The 21511-nt window shown below is 28.7% G+C and overlaps 1 protein-coding gene across 1 annotated transcript in view; it reads right to left on the minus strand.

Moving 5' to 3' along the window:
* The window catches only part of LOC132948494 (rho guanine nucleotide exchange factor 17), a 78506-nt gene that overhangs the window by 46794 nt on the left and 10201 nt on the right, over positions 1-21511 (minus strand). Inside the window, exons 2-3 of the mRNA XM_061018983.1 lie at positions 15425-16355; positions 8264-10064 (exon numbers count right to left, since the gene is read on the minus strand). Coding sequence (XP_060874966.1) covers positions 8264-10064; positions 15425-15552 — 1929 coding nt within the window. The 5' untranslated portion in view covers positions 15553-16355. The remainder of the gene's footprint in view (positions 1-8263; positions 10065-15424; positions 16356-21511) is intronic.

Here is a 21511-nt window from a genome sequence, read left to right on the forward strand (position 1 = left end):
TATATTAAATTTTCACGCTTTTTTACCCAACAAATAAAATTTTATTGATATTTATAGAAAAAAAAACTAAAAAAATTTAAAACTGACAATGTCCGTAAACAGCTCAAAATAAGTAAAAATATTTTCAACATTTTATGGTGTATAGAAAATGCTAATATAAACATTCAGTGAAATTTTCAAGTATTTACAGTCATACATTTTTTAATTATAAGAAAATAAGACAATTGTTACATGAGAAATCGAGTCAATATCAAATGTTGTAAAAATATAAATTTCAGACGCTTATAAAAATTTAATTTAAGTTTCTTGTAGACATTTTTTTTTTATATAAAGGTAGACAAACTCATGAGTAATCTTATATTTCATTTTCAAATCTTAGATTTAAAAAGAAAATTTTTTATGAATTCTCAACTCAAAATAATTTGCTAATTTTCGTGATTTTTCCGTATTTTGTCAAAATTTGAACTTTAAATGCTTATAAATAAATAAATTATGATTAATGATATATTATGTTTAATGGTATTAGATTATTTTCTTCTTTCGTTTATCGATTGCGTTTATTCTCCGTTATAACGTTATATATAACGTTTTGAAGAGCTGATTTTTCATATAACGATTTTTTTGTTACTGCGTATATGTTAATGCAAATTCATTACACGATGACATTTTTAAAATATTTAGATTAATATTGTATGCTGTTTAATGTTTATACCACAAACCTCACTATAGTATATAATAGGTACACCGGTATTGACTATTATATATTATTCGTTTTATACCATTATTAAACAGGCTCATTTTTTAAGCATGCTCATTCTATTTTTATGCTTCGATTATACATATACCTAATCAAATTCTGATTTATGGAATTTGTAAATACACTTGAAGACCGTATTTTCGAATACTTGAGATTTTTTGTACCACTTAAGGAATAAGGATGATCGTGTGACAATACAAACTTCTGTTTTTTCAAATAAGAACCCTCTTTTTCAATTTTAATTATTCAGCAGATATTTTTTTTTGAGAATTTTGATGTGTTTAAATCGAAACTTGAACGAGTAATTTTTTAGTTCTATAACTTTGTGTATGATAATGGGTTAATTAGATATGGGTAAAGATGATTTGAAAATGTTAGTTATTACTATTGATATATCAATGTAATTAATAATTTGTAAAAATTATCTAAGTATAATGACTACCACATCTAATAGGTATTACGTCAATATTAATATAGTTAATATTTTTGCAAAACCATATTTAAATATAATTATCCTTAGTAAAAACATTTAAATAACTCAGAAACTAATTGGTAAGATACTTACATCAAAATCTTCAAGAAAATTCCCGCTAAATAATTTACAGTAAAAAGGGGGATTCTAATAAAAAAAATAGAAGTTTATATCGCCACAGGACACTCCCTAAGTAATACAAAAAATATCAGGAAATTGAAAATATTATGGCCTTTCATTATACCTACTTAAAAATGCCAAAAAACAGAATTTGAATAAAAGTATCATTAAATGGAAAATGGGGGTGAGCATGCTTAAAAAATCACCCTGTATATCTTTATATATTTTTAATTACAGCTAATGATAAATAATATTATAATAATTTCTATATGTATAATATTATATTATGTGATTTGTTTTGTGCAAAAATTAGTCCAACCTACAGTGGTATTAACCCAATATAAAATGAATTACTAATTACAATATAAATATATAATAAAATATAGGTATTTGGGCAATAGTCTGTCTCAGCTGAAAACAAAATCGTTTTTGGTGTACATTGATATTAATTATATGGTTCATTGAAATTCATCACATCTATTACATGTAAGTACTGCAGTAATCTACTCAAAGACTCTACACTTACAAACAACAGAACGACTTCCCCAGGTTTTTTTAAAATTATTTAATTGGAAAATAATTAATAACAATATTTTACTAAGAAAATTAGTGTATCTGTTATAAATGTATATATGAAGCTACGATCTATAAATATAAAGTTTTTATATTTTTATACTTTTTTAGTTTTTACCTAGATATTTAATTTTACCGTTATTTTTATTTATTATGATAGATATTTTATGATTTTACAAATATTTATAAACAACTATATATTTTGTACAGTGAACACGTTTCATACGTTTAACAACCAATAAATAATAAGTAGCTATGTGGCAAAGTAATCCGTATAAAAAGACGCTATAAAATACATTTTTACCACGGATATCGAATAAACTGTATTCTACAACGCGCAAATTCCCAAGTTCAAAATAGCTTAAATGGCTTAATGGTTCGAATCGTGAGCAACAAATTATGATTCATGCAAACTATCTAAAACGACTAAAACAGCAAAATCCACAGCAAAATTACGTCACATTCACGTAAACGTCATATTATGCGTTATAGTCACTTATTTTTTCGCGTTAAATTCGTGTCTGAACAAAATCTAATATCACGTAATCGCGAGTATTTCTGATTGTTGCAAGGAAAATGTGACCGTTTTGCCGTTATCGAACGATTGATCCCAATCACGAAGGTAGGTAGGTACTAATAAGTAGTAGTATTAATAAATAGTAGTAATATAGCCGCAGAGGTAAAAGTAATATTGCAAGAACACAGGAAAAAAAACAAAGTTCAGATTATTTTTGGTTAAAAAAGTGAAAACGGCATGGTTGTGTAAAAACACTGTGCTTAAGGGGACGTTACAGTGACATTTGTTGTCTCCGTCTTACAAGTGTGTAACGTAGCAAATTTTACGCTCAGCAGAACACGTTTATCTCGGTTAATTTAAAAATTAAAGCAAATTGTCCTCTAATAAAATTTAAAGGTGAGATTTTTATCTAGACAATGACATAGACTTTTTATTACATTTTAATTTTAAAGCGAGTTATAAGTATTTTAAGATGTACAAACAGTTTAAAATTTCAAAATGCATATAAATCACCTTAAGTGATTAACGAAACTTATTAGTGTAATAATAAAATATCCCATATTAAGTATTAACACAACGCGTATTACGGGCATTTTCGCGACCATCTCCGACGAGGTTAATGCACCGCATTTATGAGCGCAGCGCACACAAACACGCACGCACTAGTTCGCGGCACTCAAATAATATATTATTTCGTCTCGAAAACGTCAAACGGGTAAGCCAACGTCGTTGTCGTCCACGTCCCTGGTGCATATTATAGCAAACTGTCGTCGACGCCGATCGGCTTTTCTTTCACTCTCCGTGCCCGTATCAACGAAAACGTCATTGGATAATAATTTGGATACTGCTGTCATGTTTCCTGTCATCTTCACCATCAACGTGTACCGAGGAAGTATCTGGAGAAGTTTGAATGTTTCAACATATTATACAAGTAGATTCATCGGTAGTTGTTATCGGTAGATGGTCTCAATAATAAAATATATAGATCGACTATACAGCGTTACGACACTCTACGTCGATAATATTGCACACGTCTCTAAAGGTACTAGGTAAGTACCAGCGTGTTTTACCTGTGGACGTGCAGCGGTCGTGCGTTCGACTGTGAATTGTGATACAATAAATAACAATATTGTGTGCGATCCGTGAGAAAATAGTATAGAGATGTACCTCTGTATAATATTGACATAATATATTGTTATTACTTATTATTATAATGTTTTTTCCCCCGATGGAAAACGACAAGCAATTAGCGCACAGGCGTCATGACATCGTTTTGTGAACACTCTCCTCCTCGCGCTCCGTTACGGGTACATGATGCATAATATACAAACTACGACGAGGACGACGACGACGACGGCGGCGACCGCCGTACGAGCTTTTCTATTTTTGATGTTGCCTGCAGGGACGGCGGAAACGAGAAACGATGACCGTGTGACTACCAATTCTCTCCTGCTCAATCACTCTCTCTCTCTCTCTCTCTCTCTCTCTCTCTCTCTCTCTCTCTCTCTCTCTCTCTCTCTCTCTCTATCTCTCTCTCCCTCTCTGTCACATACTTTATGTACACAATACTGCACATATTATTCCATTACCCCATCACCAACCATGTCGGCGGAGCGAACAGAGATTCAATAAGAACACTACTTTATAGTTTTATACCTATATAATAGGTGTGTAATAATATAATACATAATATAATACATATTTTTATAAAACGAATATTTACATAATTAAAATCTATAATTGATTGTCACCCTAATAAAATATAATAATGTACCTATATGTGTGTACGAACAATACATATTCTGTATTGTACACACAAACTTGTATTTTTTACCGCACTCAAATGTATGAAGGTACAACGAACGTAAAATGTGTACTTCTCAGCCGCCATTATACATTTATATTTTTACTACACCTACTCCACGATAGGGTTGACGGTTATTTCGGTATACCGGTTATTGTTCTAATACCGCTTGAACGGTCTACCGACATACCGTTCAATACCAAATTGATACCGTATATACTATATTATGGGTTGACGTTTTTCCGCGATCCATATAATACCGGTATCCAATTACAATACCATCTACCTACTACACGATTGATATGACTGTGCTTAAATTTTAATTTCCAAGGGTGCCATCCAAATTGTTATTGCGTTGGTATTTTAATAACTTTTAATAATATTATAATTTATTTGGACTGGTGCAAACAACGAATGACCACGCTATTGACATTTATAATATCTTAATGTTTTTGTTTACCTCGTTATACTGTTGTATATTTTAGTAAAACTATTATTATTTCTCATTTTTGTTGTTCCTATTATCGTGATTTCAATTCCACGTGGAGGTACCCGACAAAAATTAATAGATTGTTTAAACGGGTAAATCTATTTAGATGCTTTTCAAAATAGGTAAATAATAAAAAAAAATTAATCGGTAATTAAATATATTACTGCAGTTAAAAAAAACGTTGACACAGAAAATATTTTAATGAGCGTATATTACCTAGAAGACCACATTACCTGACCATACTATCTGCCTATGAGCGACAAATAAACCAAGTCAATATTTTATATGCCTATATATATTATATTTAATAAAACTATAGTTATACCAGTGTATATTGTATACTGTACACTGATTGCGATACACATTATTTTAAAATGTTTAAATTATTCAAAAAATCTTTTCGATTTAAAAATGCAATATTTCATATCTTTTTTTTGCATAAGGTAAAATGTGTCAACGTTTTAAAATTCAAAGGCAAAATGTAATAAACCATAAGTGGGTACGGAAGAAGTGCTGAGCAAATTCATCGGTACCTACTTATGGTTTATTACATTTTTCCTTTAAATTTTAAAACGTTGCAAATACTGAGTGTTAAGCGTATATAGGTACACGTATAGTATGTAAGTTATGTACAGGTAAAAATCGCTTACATAAATCTAACCAAGTTACATCACAAGCGACACAAGCCAACTAATTAATTATTCATATTTTATTCATTCATTCATTCATTGATTTTCAGTGTAAAATAAGACTGGTGTCATTATTTATCTAATAAATATACAAATATTAGGATTAGGTACCTATGTAATTTAAATACCTGCGTTGTATTCCTACTCTGACTTATATATTAGCATGTTAATATTTTAATAATTAAATGAATTACTATAATAATTGTTTTATTTAAAAATTGTATATATTGTGATTACTGGTTAGAGATTTACTGTAACATAAATAGTTCCAAATAATATTATAATTTATAATACACGTGATAAATGATTGTATACATGTATTTTCTTGAACTATTTGGAATTTGTCCTAGAATTACTAATAGTAAATAGACCACCCTGAATAAAGTACACGTTTATGTTGAAGGAGATGGAACAAGATCGCTCCAGTCAACACAAAAATAAAAATGTATCCGAGGAAAATGTTGTCGTTAAATTAAAGAAACAATTTACAATAAAATCAGAAAACTTTAGTTTTTACATTTATATTTTATAATGAATTTAGTCCTTTGTTACTTGATACATATTAATAAGTTTTGGTATTTTTAACGAATTTGAGATAAAATAAAATTATAAAGATAATTTTTACATTTTGATGAATGTTACTATAGATTACCTATGTAGTATTTATTTTTATGGAGAACTATTTGGATAAAACATCTGAAAAATTCTAACTTTTAGAAAGTTTATATTTATTTTATTTTAATGACATGAAATAATAAAAGAATACAATTTAATTAATTACTTAAGAACATTGTTTTCAAAGTAATGATTATTTTTTTATGAATATTTAAAAATAATCAAAATATTGAAATACTATGAATATATTATACAGTGTATAATAATAATAAAGAACAGCAAGATTTTATTTTTAAAGTTAAAAAATAATTTATAGAGTAATAAATATATTTAAAATTAAGGTTAAGAACAATGTTACACTTACATTAACCAATAAGACATATAACAATGTTACACATTGACATTTCAACAACTGCAAAAATGCGAGTACATAACCTTGTTCAAAATCATATCTATGTAGCTTATTTAAAAATTTAAAATACATATGTATATTAATAACGGGTTTCAATAAACTTTAGTGATTTAAGATTTAAACATTTTGTGTTCCAAAAATATGTGCTCTGGTATATTAATAAAACTCAAATATAATAACGTCAGTACATTTCATTTTGGACACGTTTTATGTAGGAATGACATTTACATGGAACGAAAAACAATAAAAAATACCTATTACTGGTGTTGGCGTTCTTGAGCTTGGTTCGAACTAAAAAATTAAAATAATAAAATTTGTGTTTTCATAAAATGTGGGAACAAAAGATAAAAAAAATTAAAAACTTTCAAATTTACTCAAATTACGCAACTGTAGAACTATTTGATTAGAATTTTCTAAAAAATTCTTCATCATAAATAAGACACTAAGACGTAAGTTAAATGAATAATTATATAAGTTAACTATTCATTCGACATAAAACCATGCTATCCACACTGAAAAAACGAGGACTTCATAATTTGAAAATATTTTTTATGCTGCAGAATTGGAACTACTATTATCGTCTAAACAATTGACAATATAAATTTAAATGGTGTTTAAATAAAAATTAAATACACAATACACTACTAACTACCAGTAACTAGTAACTATGGATACCTACATTAAAATACCGAAATTATTTTATGATTAAACGAAAAAACTTAATAACGAACTTACGATTATATACTACGATGATCAAGTATTACATTATTATTATTTATAAAACAGAAGATAAATAAATTAAACTTAGTTTAATGTGTAGGTATTTTTATTATAAAAACAAAAACAAAAAATGTGTTTGGATAATAAATTTAAATGTGCTAAAAGAATATACATGAATTAATCCATTTTATGACAATGAACCCTTGAAATTAGAATGTAATTTAAATGCAAATGGGAAAACCTAACCTAACCTAACCTTATACATCAACAGATAATTAATACAAACTTTATCATGTAATTTCTACGATTTTAATATAGGTTTATCATTTTTTCTAGTTATGAACTGTTTGATTTTAAGGTCAAGTTTAAATTTATAATTAATTTAAAGTTAAATTAAATAAAAATAATTATTTATTTTTATAACTTAAAATTTAATTAACCAAATAAAATATAGTCATGTGAAAGAAATGAAAACAATAAATTACGCAAATTAGTTTTAATTTCAGTTCAGTTCATTTTTAATTCATAAATTTAAAAAAAAAAGTTCTGGGTCTAGTTTTGTTATTTCAAAAATCAGAATTCTTAACATCACTACAGTTTTTTCAAGTCTATTTTTTAACAATACAATCTGTAAGTATATTTTAACAACAAAAATATTGCTATTATTATTTATTTATTGCAAAATTATAACTAATAATCTAAACAAAACTTTTTTTTCTACTTTATATAAATGTATAATGTATACATTTTTTTTATGTATTTTTGTTATATTTTCTATTGTTATTATTCATATTATAATAAAATATATTAAAATCGTGTAAAAAAGTCATTTTAGTGAACATGTTATTATAATTTTTGAATCTCAAAAACTATGCACGAATAATCCAATATAATATAATATATAATCTAGAACTGGTCATAAATATTTAATATAAGCAATATATTATTATGTAAGTACTGTATGTAATAAAAATATTATATTGATTATTTATTTATTTGTTCATTATAGGTACCTATTATAAAAAATAATAGTTGGTCAATAAAATTAATTATGTTTTGTGCATCGATAGTAGGTAAAATATAATTAAATTTACCTTTAATGGGTTTGTCAAAGGTCCATACACTTGTTCTGAGCTTCCTTTCAATAATTGTGCTAAAAGCTGAGGACTAGGTTCGGGCGTATTTTTCACTCTCGAACATCCTTCCAACTGACTTGGACTAGATGTTGTTCTTTGATGACAAACCACTGTTTCATTAATGCCGTGTTTCTTTACGGTCGTAACTGACAATGGTATATTTGCACTAGTTTTTCTTTTTGGCGATGTTCTGAGTCTTAACCGGTCCGATGGCTGGTCGGGCGAAGTGTAGCTTCTTTTCAGCTGACAATCGTCGGCCGATCGGATTTGCTTAGGATATTCATCTAGGAACTTCAAGGCATCTTGCTTCTTACCATTCACTTCCGGTTTTTTTTTTTCATTTACTATCATTTCCAAATACGGACCACGGAGAGGTCTTTTTGAATAAGGCACGGGTGGACCAGAATTTTTTTCGGAATCAGAATTTTCATTGCATGGAGATGATGTACACTCTCTTGTCGGTGATAACGTTTGACTATGGTTACCTTGGTCACTTTCACCTTCAGATAACGAGTCTGCTTTTGACAACAGATATTGACGGTAATTTACTTTTGGTGATGAACATATTTTGTCTTCGTCTTTTTCTTCGGAACTCTGCGCAGATAATTTAGGTCGTAATAGGGGCAGTTCTGTGAGAGACGACCATTGAGGCATTTGTGGATATTCTGGACTCTGTGGTTCTTCTTTTGGTGAATCAACAGGTGTGCTAGTAGAACTGTCTTCGGGATTCTGAACAGTACCGTCAGTCTCAGATTTCCACTCCGATAAAAATGTTTCTTCAGTGACTTGATCGGGAGATTCTTCAACTGATATTTCTAACGACTCTTCAATTATCGCTACGTCTGACTGACTCAATTGATCTGACGACTTGAACGATTTATTTTTTCGTCTAGGGGGCGTAGGTACATCTATAGCATCGTGGTCTTGAGAATAAGCTCTTACAGGTTCAGACGAATGAGCTTTACGAGAAAGGGCAACAGGATTTGGTGTGCTCCTTTTCCTTCCATCGGACCTTATATATTTACCGTCGGATGGTGAATAATACACTTGGGAAAATGATGCACTCCTAAACGGTATAGACCGCTGGTAATAGGAACCTACTATAGTTCTAGATTCAGGTTTTCGTATACCATCTTCAAACTTATCTAACGATTCCTCACCACTTAAATTCGCTGTCGATGTGGCTGTGCTACCCATCAGATTTTCATCCTTGGTATCTGACGTCTGTGCCTCACAAGCCGATGGCTGCTTGAGCTTGTCTGTGAGCTTTCTTAGCCGGTCGGATTTGTCAGTAGTTCTCGGTGTCACGTTTTGTTTGGTTTTTTTATTTTGCGTACCGCCTCTACCGTTGCGACCGCCGAAACGAAACCTTTGGAACCGGTCCAGATTAGTAGCTTCTTGTTCTTGTAAAGGTAGATCTTTTGAGTCGTCACAAATTTTAGCGACTAACGGAACACGATCGACAGTTAACTTCCCGAAACAACCGGACGATGGTTTTTGAACGCGGTTAGACCAATCCAATGAGCTACGGTATACTGGCGCCTGTATTCGGGGCAGACAAGTAGCGCCAGTAGTGTGTCTATTATTAGAGCCGGTCGGAAGAGGGATTCGGGATGTTACTCCGCAGCAGCACGACGATTCTTTAGCGTCAGTATCTAGTTGGAACTCACCATTAGATGGAGCCACGGTGACATCATTTTTGGTAGAAATTGGACCAAAACGAACTCGTACGGAGCCAATACTAAAATATTGAGGTTGCCTGAAAAATGATCAATATAATTAATACATTTTTATTTATATATATAAACATAATATAGTATATATAATGTGTATTCATTAACATTCGAATTAAATCTAAAAAGTTTAATAAATCTTTCTGTTATAAAAATAGATATCCTTTGCACAATACATTTTTTTATTGTTATTTACTTGTTTTTTAAAATAATGTTTATATTTTATAATAAATATATATAATATAGTAATTTGTAATATTATATATTTTTATACTATTAGACACAAAATAATTACTATATTGTTTTATATTAAATAGTTATATTATATATTTTAATATTAAAAAAATTCGTGCATTGTTTCGTAAAATTATTCAAAATTATAAATTACTTTTCAAAACTAGTTTTTTTCTTTATTTTGTATGAAACCATATTACACTTTTTAAAGAAGAATAACAAATAAATAGTAATTTTTGAAACTATACGTTAACAGTTTAATTTATTGAATAAAAACAAATGTACAGGCGTGACTAAAATTCTAAATCATTTAATTAACATTTAGCATTTGCTATTCTATTACTATCCATTTAAATACGCCAATAATTTATATATTTCCAAACTTAACGTATGGTATCCTTTAATTTATTATCGTTTAAAATGGACGAGCCTTCAGTCGATAAAAACAAAATATATTACTTAGTACATACTTACTATGTACTAGTATTTGCGTTCGAAATTATAAATACAGACATACAGTATTAACAGATCAAGGGCCAATACGATAATTTAAATTGTCATAATATTGAGTATATTATGATAATTACATACATATTTTTTCTTTTTATACAATTTATAAATAGTTTAATTGTATTACCAAAATAAATTGTTACTCGAGTTCCTGATAAAAACTAACAAATACATTTTAAAACCGATAGATGCATAGCACTTTGTCTAATATGTATACTTATATTGAATAATAATGATGAAAATGAAGATAATTTCTATATCTCTCACTATTATATACACAAATATAATATAAAAAGTATAAGTAACAATAATAACACGAATGTAGATAATATTTAAATAAATCAACTAGAAAAATACGTTATAAATTTGATTATTTACCAATATTAAGCTAATTATTAACATATAGATACATCTTATAACATAGCTTTTTATCTGTAATAAATTAGACTAAATGCATGTTTTAGAAAATATTTGATAAAATTCAAAATTAGTTTTAATATTTAAACGTAGGTAAATTAAATACCTAAATAAATAGCTAATAGGAATTATTAGTTTACAATATAATGAATTAAAAATAAAAATAATATTTACACAAAGAACATAATATTAATACTATTATACCCATAAAAATAACAAAAAAGATAAAAAAACGAACCAAACAAACTTATTATATTATTTTTGAATGGTTGTGTCAAATAGTTCTGAAAATTTATGGTGTCATGGGTTTTACTTAAATATAAAATGTCAAGCAAAATGATTAACATTGTCATCACTGCGCGTATGGGAACTGATGACATATTAGTTTTGTAAAATGATTCAAAAGCAAAATTCTTATAATACTCGTTAAATTATCATAACTTTATGTATATGTAATATGTATGTAACCTGATATCAATAGAAAATATTTTGAGAAAAAACCTTTTTCAGTATTCTACTGTATGTCTGTATATTTTAATAGTATACGATTATGTACTATATTGGTAGGTTAGTTAATGTATTAATACTGTCGACATTTACAAACCGTTACGACTTTTATCAGTATAATCAATAACTATAAATATAATATTCATATAGATTGATAACGACAACGATCCTTCGAAAATCTAAATGTTGTCTAAGTCCAAACGCTTCAAAATAATAGAAATTTGTAATGATAATAGGTACGTTAGGAAAGTAGATTACACATTCTATCCGTGGCCTGGTACGGCTCGGTGGATGGCTTCAGTCACAAACGTGTTCTGAAGTCTAGCATCAACCGGTGTCACTAGTTCCCGGATGGGTGACCACACGAGTTTTAGTGACAAATCCTCGCCACATATACACGTGTTCTAACCAACCATACCCTCCACCACATTTAAATACCTAAAAAATAACCTTCAGAATAATGACCATAAATGTTGAAGCCGCAACTCAATAAAAAAAAAAAAATAATAATAATAATAATATAGCAAACAACTATCATAAATGTTATAAATATACATTTAAATAGAATAACTATGAGTCCAGCACACAGTTGCAATAAACAAATATTCCTCAAATTTTTTACTGCAAATTTCAATAGATTATAATCATTACAATCTCCTGATTTAAAGTCATTTAAAATTATCCTATTTCAACTAAATTAAAATGTTGGTATAGGGAATACAATTAATATTCAATCGAATATTTATAATTGTTCTGTTATACATTTTAACAATATATACGTGTCAAATTGGTCTGCAGACTTGAAAAGTCTTTTTAAGTTTTTATAGTAAATCTTTTAAGACGAGTTTTTAAATTTAATAACTATTGCTTTTATTGTGAATTCGTCAGTCACACAAGTCATTGAAATATTGGATAGAAAAATGGCAGCTACTTACAAAAGAACTTTTCAAACTACAATAGTTAAAATAAAAATAATATTCAAGCTTTAAACGAATGAGTACTGAATATCTATTAAATTACTCAAATGCAAAAAATAATGGTGAATTGCAACTACTCGTAATGGCATGTTACTGGACGGAACAGCTATAATATTAATTGAAAGTAGGTAGCATATTATTATGTTATTATCAAATAATTGTCTTTGTAAAATACTTATCAAAATGTGATTTAGTTAGTATGTAGGTAATTAAAATCTAATCCGTTAAGTATGAACAGTAGTTAATAAGCCAGTTATTTTATTATTTACCCGTTTACATAATTAATTTAAGAGTTTTAGTTCTTTATAACGAAGATAATAAATAAATATATAATGATTTTATACAAAATATTTTATTTTTAATTCATTTTTCAGGGTTAACTTTATTGGGTACAAAAAAGTTTTAAAAAATATAAAATTTAACGATATAAGCCATATAATCGATTAGAAATTGAATATATTTGGTACTTTATACATTATATAGACTATAGAGCCATTTTTAATTTTATCAATATTCTTTCTCTTACTTACCAACTATTGTTGAAAGTAAATGTCATTAATAAGCGCTGTTAAATGCTATATTTATAGCAAAACTATTTGTTTGGTTAAAAATTAAATAGTTATTTAATTATTATATAATTATAATAAACTAAAAAACTAACTACCTATAAGATAATATTCGTAAATGTAATTCAAAAATAACTACCAACGATGTATTATATAAATAATAAAGTTGGTACTATAGTTAATATTTAAGTAATAAATAAACTTCATTAAAATCCAACAACAATAATAATTGTATGGTAAGAGTATTACAATTTTTTTTTAAAGATCTGTTGGTAAAATATTACATTGGACGTTGATATTAATATTGTCTAATATAATAATATGTGTGCAAAAAAATGAATCTTTTAGTTATAGTTTTCCTGAACATATATTGTGTCAAAATAATATAAGGTATAAAATATAAATCCACAGGGGTTTAATAATAATTACTACGTGTATTTCACATTGTACAAGGCTTAGTAAAAATAAGAAAAATAGAATATTAAACTGATGCTGAAAATGTAATCTTGATGTACTAATACCAATTTATTGTCATTGATAAATAAATGAGTTTGAATAATTTCTTTACCGTTTTTTGACGAGTTTTGCGAGTTTGACAAGCTGCTGCACATTATATGAAAAGTTAAGAATGTTAAGATAGGTTTAGTTTTTCAAGTATAAAATAATATAGGTATAATCTGATATATGAATAGAAAATGCAAACATTGGTAATGGTTGGAGCAATTAAATCATAAGTCTTTAACTGTGTAAATAATTGAATGCACTAAGAAACTGTAATATTTATTATATTATTGAACTCTTGCACAGAAAATTTAAAATAACAATATAATATTTAAACGATCTTATTAAACAGTTGTAGAATAAATTATTTTGTAGGTACTCTGTTCGTGATAAAAAAAAAATTGCACATTATTAAATAATAAATACCTACCTACACTTAATATAATCAATACAATTTGTAAACAGAGAATCTCACCTGAGGTCTCACCATATATATGCTTATTGCTTGCCCACTAATAACACTAGGTACCTAATCTCCCAGGCACTGGTTATAAATTCTATAAACTATATAGTATATTATGCTCATCTTCGTCGCCACTTAGGTATATATAAAAACGTGTACAACTATATTAAACATTTTAATAATTAATAGAAATTATATTCAACATTGAAAAATGTATATAATATGGCTACCTTACATTTTCATGAAAATTTTAATTTTAGGTACACCTTAATACCATAATATAATAATTTTGACTCTCTGTAATACAGTTATAATTTTCCAAAATAACCTTTAAAAACCATTAACTACAAAAATAAGTTACTGACGGAAAAGAACACGGTATAATACAGTATAGTTATAATAGGTACATTAATATTTGTATTAATGGTCATAAGAATATTTCTAATAGCTGGTAGGCAATACCTACTAATAAAGTATACACTTTTGTTGTATTAATAAAAATTCATTTTTAAAATTGACTGTGTAGGTCAATACCTTACAATATGTAGATATATAATGTTCAATATATGATTTAATCAAATACGTGAATAGCGTAATAATTATAAATTATAATCAAATAAATATAAATATCCATGTTGAACATTTTTTAGTTTAGGCATGTTGTTATATGTTAATTTATATAAGTACGTGCGGTATTCAACCATACGAGTCTTTTGATTCAAAATTATTATAACAGGATTAATAATTTTAAGTTGGACGAATCAATGTGAACGCATGTAAGTACCTATGTAACTGTATACGCTGACACTTAAAAAACAAACGTGAGTGTACGTAGGTTTGTAACGCACGTGGAACATCATGTTTTTTCAGAAGAAAACAAACGACAAACTCGTTATCAATAATGCAAAACGGATCAAAATAGTAATAATAAAAAAAAACCACGTCTCTATATTATACGTTATCGATCACCGCGCGTGTCACATACTTTTTCAATCAGACGAACGAATCACAATGACGGTCTAAAAAGTGTATCCGAATATAACAATATTATACCTACTCTCAATTCGTGATAAGAATTTTATAGTCGAATATAGGTAGGTACGACCACTCTATATTGGCTGGCACCATTACGAAGTATTTTCTCGTTACGTGAAACTACTATGATATTATTGTTATTTGTTATCATATTAGAGCCGACGACGGACACTCACCTGATCCATGTGGTAGGTCGGGCGACGACAGTGGCGGCGTGAGGTGCGCCGTAAGCAGCGGCCGTTCCGCCGCCCCCGCCGCCGTAGTCGGCGTTATTGAGCAACGAAGTCTTGCTGTTGTGCGTCATGACGATTTCGGCTGCGCGGGGTCCGGACGCCGTGCGTATGTCACTCCGGCAGTTATCGCGTACCGATTCGATGATGATGATGATGATGATGATGATATATTAGTAATTGTGTATAATGTGTGAAAACGAAAAGAGAAAAACCAAGTAGGTAGATACTACGACATTATTGTTGACGAGGTGCTTGTGTTTATATTATAGCGTGCTTTTGTAACGTGGTACGGGAGTTAGGTGCTCGGCACATTATATTTTAATTTAACATTATATTGTGGTATGAAATGTAAAATAATATTGTCACGGTCGCGAATGCGGTGTCGTTCGGACCGTGGTTTCGGATCGTCGGCGGACGGACACTGATGTGGCGGGAAGGGGGCCCGGAGGGATGAAAAATCGTACTGGCGACAAACCTCGGGAACGGTAGCTCACACTTGAAACTCGTGAAATTTTTTTATGCGATTTACATTTTATATTACATAATATACGATACACGTTTGACGCAGGTTTTACCCTCGTGCACGCGTTCAGCGTCCGCCGTACCACCGACGATTCGGTGTCTCCGGCGACGCGATTTAATTTACACTCCGTATACACAACGGCTGCGGCTGATATGCCACTCGTTCGCTCGCGTCCCACCACAACCGTTGCTGCCGCCGACACGACTTCGCTGTCCGTTGGTGATTTTATATTTAGAACGCGGTTTTCAAAACGCATCGGACCCCGCGGCCACCGCCGCTGGACCGGCTGACGCCGCCTCCGCCACCGGCTGCATCGAGGAGCGGTGCATTCCTCGCGAAGGGCAAATTCCTCTGGAACAAAAAAATTTAAAAATTAAAACAAGAAATTAGAAGTAAATACAATTTAGAGCGTTCTTAAATTCCGAGGTTATGTGAAAAAGTTGGAAGAGGAAGAAAGGAGGAAGAGTCACGATTCTCACATTATGCTAGCATTATCCCTATATATCAAAACTTAATGTATTATTATTATATTATGTATTTACCAAATTGTGTGGCAAAGATGACGGAGATTCCTTAAGAACCCACCATTTTTGTCACACAATTTGGAAATGCGTAAATACTGCACGTAATTTATATTAAGTTTTGATATCCGCAAGAATAATATGTACAATAGATGGCCCCAAATTTGAAAGACCCTGCAGGTATATATTTAATATATCAATCTATAGTTAAGTTAAATTATGTACATGCGCAATGTAAAATTAAAAATTATAGAACTAAAAAATCTTTTCAATAAAAAAAATTCAGTTTTGTAATAAATATTAAAGTCTATGTTTAAGACAAGAATAAATAGTCAAAAGAAACTACGTCTAAAAGTGAATGTCATAAACTGGATTATATTCAAAAACATTAGCAAAATTAGTTTCATCTTAGATAACCTCTATTTTAATTTTGTTAAAATAACAAGGCATTAAAACTAATGTGTTGATAAGTAACATGAAGCATAGTAGTGCTTTTTATACTTTTTTAGATTTTATAAACATAGACGCATAGTTATTGTGATTCATGTAATGGGTAAGTTAAAAGTAGGTATTATTAATTTAATTATAAAGCTTAATTTATATTTTTTAAACTTATAATATAAGAATGATACAATAATATCGTTATATAAGATATAACATTTCGGATATTTACATAAGCCAATTAAAATAATAATTAATCTAAATTAATTAATATTATTGAAATAATAATTAATCTAAATTAATTAATATTATTGAAATAATAATTAATCTAAATTATAACTGTTTACCATACCTATCGTAATTCATAGTTATAGATATTCATAGTTTATTATGTAACAATAATATTACAAAATAATTATATCAATAATAATAATTATTATTAAGACTAATTTCTATCAATAAAAGAAAATACTATTAATTCTTTATCCTTATATTGCTCAATACAATATTATAATCAACGTATCAACCTCAATAATAACCCTCAATATATTATATCAATTTCAATAGTAACCTTAAGGGACCCATTAACAAAAGCAAAACATTAACGAATTCAATTTGCAGATATCTAACAAACAATGCAGGGACACCTAATAAAACGATACTCAACTGTTGTAGGTACTAAAAATGTCAATATGCACAATATAAGAAAACAGCCTGGAAATTATTTGTCAAAAGGAATAAGGATGACTGTTAAATATTGACTGACACCGTATTTACAATAAATTTAATTACATTTAAAACATGAAAAAATATGTTGTATTGCTGTATTAATCTGCAAAGCTCCGTCCAAACAATAAACTATAAAAGGTTAATAAAACTATAATATACCTTTTTATGTACAATGTAGACATTGTAAGACATTTAGACTTATAGTGTAGGTGTATCAGTACCGTAGGCAATGATTTATTTTTCGAAGGTAGTGGGCCACTCATTTTATCATTATTTATTAGTTTTTAAAATTATAAAACATACGTTTAAGTAAAACATACACATTTATTTTTGAGTATAAAATAATAATCAAAATTATTGGTTTATTAGTGACAATCAAATAAATAACTTAACGTCTAAAATTATAATTAAATTGAATTAGTCATGATGAGGAGAATAATAATAATCAAGTTGAACTTTAAAATCTAAACGCATTACGTTTTTAGCGGCAAATTAATCAATAATTTTGTCAATATTTATTTCAATGTTCTAATGAATTATAAGTGGCATAGTGCCAAACCATTTGGTCGATTTTCACTAATTAAATAGCTCAAAAATATTTTGATACGCTTCAGACTAGAGAGCTCGCTTTCTACTAAAGGTGTTGTCACAGGTTAAATTGAGTATAATAGGTATAGGTATTTAATAATGTTTTACATTAGGAAAGATATATCTCGAGCAACATAATATCCAGTGGTCGGTGGGTTGGTTGGCGCTATTTTTTCCGTCTTCCATTTAATTTTCCCTAACTCAAATTCTCCTTTAAATATGGATGTATATTAAACAAATTCATTTAAAGCCTTTATAAAAAATCATAAGACAGTTTAACACCATCAAAATAAATGTGCTGCTGCATAAGTACTCACGATGGTAACAATAAGGAAGACAGTAAAATTAAATATCTGAATACTATTTAAGCACTTCAATATAATAGTAGAAAGCAAACCCATCCTAAATAAGGATAAAAAAAATGGAAACTCTAGCTATCTGTAGTACTAGTAAGTATAATAATCATTATTAGTAATATCATAATTAGCTCTGTATTTTTTCTTCTTTTAAAGACAAAAGCTGAAGTGAAAATGTTATCTATAATCATAATCGAATGATAATTGATCATAGTTATACACTTGTACTTATTATAATGTTAATATTGGTTATAACATTATAATAATCTAATAACCAATAATTTAAAAACAAATGATTCTGAGTGGTGAGGGACACGCCAGCGTCAGCGGTGGTGGGAGGGAGGGGGGAGTGAGTGCTTCGGCACTGGTGTATATATTTATATTTTATGTGTAACTATTATATATTATTTATATCACTCATACTTTTTAAAAAGTTGTGGAATGTATCAGTTTGTGATATTACGTTATATTCGGATACCTAGTAGAAAAGTTTTTTTGTCCAAGATTTTCAAGTTATAAGTTATAATTTTTTTTTTTTTTGTAACAACACAGACAGCCTTATGACATATATATACTGTATAGCCCATTTAAAATTATAGAGTTATTAATAATTTAAGAAGAAGTAGGTAGATCCAGTGGAATAAATTGGGCTCGTTATCAAAGGTTAAAAAATGAATTCAGAACATTGCAGGAACCAACTTTACTCAGCAATATTACCCTCCAATAACCATCATACATATTGTATTTAACGATCTCTTAAAATGGATATCTAACATACACCCTAAAAATTAAAATTAAATATAAAGCTTAAAAAATGCATTAAATTTTAAAACATAATACTTTTTTCAATCTAGTTATTATCTTTGATTTTTAAAATAGCTACTTTAATAAGTATTATAATATCATAGTAATTATTTACTATATACGAGTAATAACTAGATTAATTGTTTCGTTGTGCCTAATGCCTCAATACTACCATTAACCCAGACAACATTTTGTAATGATAATATTATAACAGTATTATAATAACGTTATACTAATATTATTCGTTAGTATAATGTTATAATAATATTATTAAACAAAAAATTGATGTCTGGGAAGCAACACACCACCTGATGGGTCTCAAATGTCCCTAAATACCTATTTACTTATGCCTCTAATTTTATCATATAGGAACATGTTTTTTAAATATAATATTTACGTAGAACATATAAGAATATTTTCGATACATACAAATTAGGTATTTTAACTAATGTAGGTAGGTACTTTAATGATTCTCAATTATTTCTATAACATTATTAAATATTATGGCTATGCGAGAAGCTATATGACTAGAAGTCCGTAACAATCACGACACCCGACACCACGTCATGGTCACAAAATATTCTAACAATTATTGTTGACACAATTATTCAGTATTATAATATTATATATAGTATATTTTGGTTAAAGGCCCACCGCCGTTTCAGAAGTGTGGCTCACGGAGTTCCGATAGTTTTAAATTAATTTCAACCAACGGTAATATAGTCAATAATTATAAAATAAATGATTAAGCTGTATAATATTAATTTAAAAAGTTGACCTAAAAATGTATACTTTAATACTTGAATGTTTATAACTTAAATAAGTTTTCAGAGGTGCATTCAAAATTATTGTTCCACTGGGCCATTTTATTGTTTCCCTCATCCTATACTTCTAAATTTCAAAAATTGTATTATTATAACATACGTTCGGCAAACAGTATCTACTGAGTATTCGTTCGTCGACCTTTTGATAACGAGATAAATAAAAAAAAGTTACATATTCAACAAAATTGCCTAAATATTTGTCACAAACATTATATTGCAAATAACCCATCCTAAATTCATCTTTTGTATAATATGTGTAGATTTTTTTAAGCATGCTCAGTGCTTAATTATGCATTTATTGGTATTTGGTATAAATCGGTATACTTCTATTTTTTAGACCTTTTTAAGGAATTTGAGAAAGTAGCAATCATGCGACTATTTTATCAAGCTCTTATTTAGATTTTACTAAATGAAATCCTGACTGAACATAACCCGAAAACTTGTGGGGAAGGTAATATTACTTATTAGTGTAATTACTTACTGCAAACGATTCTGCATTAAACGATTGTCAGATTTGGTTAATTATTTTGCGTTAATTTGATGGTTGATATGGACACTGTGTTACTATACTGGATTGAATTGAAATTCTCAATTCCTTGTTAAATTAAAAAAAATCTTCGAATACATTTTTGAAATTATTGACTGAAATTATTGTAGGAAAGACATCATGTCACACGTAACCAAGTTTTTTAGTGGGTTTTGGCCCAGTTTTGAGCAGAAAAGCTGTAGAAAAAGCGGGAGACCGTGGAGAAGATGACACACATCCGAATATTCCGAAATCCGAATACAATGATAACTGACGAAAATTACAAACAATTTTTTTTTAATTATCAACGTCTTTGTATACGAATGATTTCAAGTAAAATAACATTTAAAATGAAACTGTTTGAATAATTTTTAAAGACTTATGTCAAGAACAATGCGTGGTTTTTGCAACAATTTTTGGTCATAAAATAATGTTTGGCTGATATTCGTAACGCAGGCTCCCCTCCGATATTCACTAGATTTAACATTTTGTGACTTTTTAGTTTTATCTATTGTCAAAAGTGAAAACTGCGTTGAAGGCATCTAATTTTGAGTCCATCAAAAAAAGTGAAAATTAAAGCAACAGATCAGCTTAAAACCTTGACATCTGATAATCAGAAGCACTGTAGATAAAAAAAAAAAGACGCAGCAATGTTTTCATAAAAGGCCCAGAGTGCATAGAAAATAGAAGTGGGTCACAATTGAATTGTAAAATTATT

This window comes from Metopolophium dirhodum, chromosome 7 (assembly GCF_019925205.1).
Source record: "Metopolophium dirhodum isolate CAU chromosome 7, ASM1992520v1, whole genome shotgun sequence".
Classification (NCBI taxonomy): Eukaryota; Metazoa; Arthropoda; class Insecta; order Hemiptera; family Aphididae; genus Metopolophium; species Metopolophium dirhodum.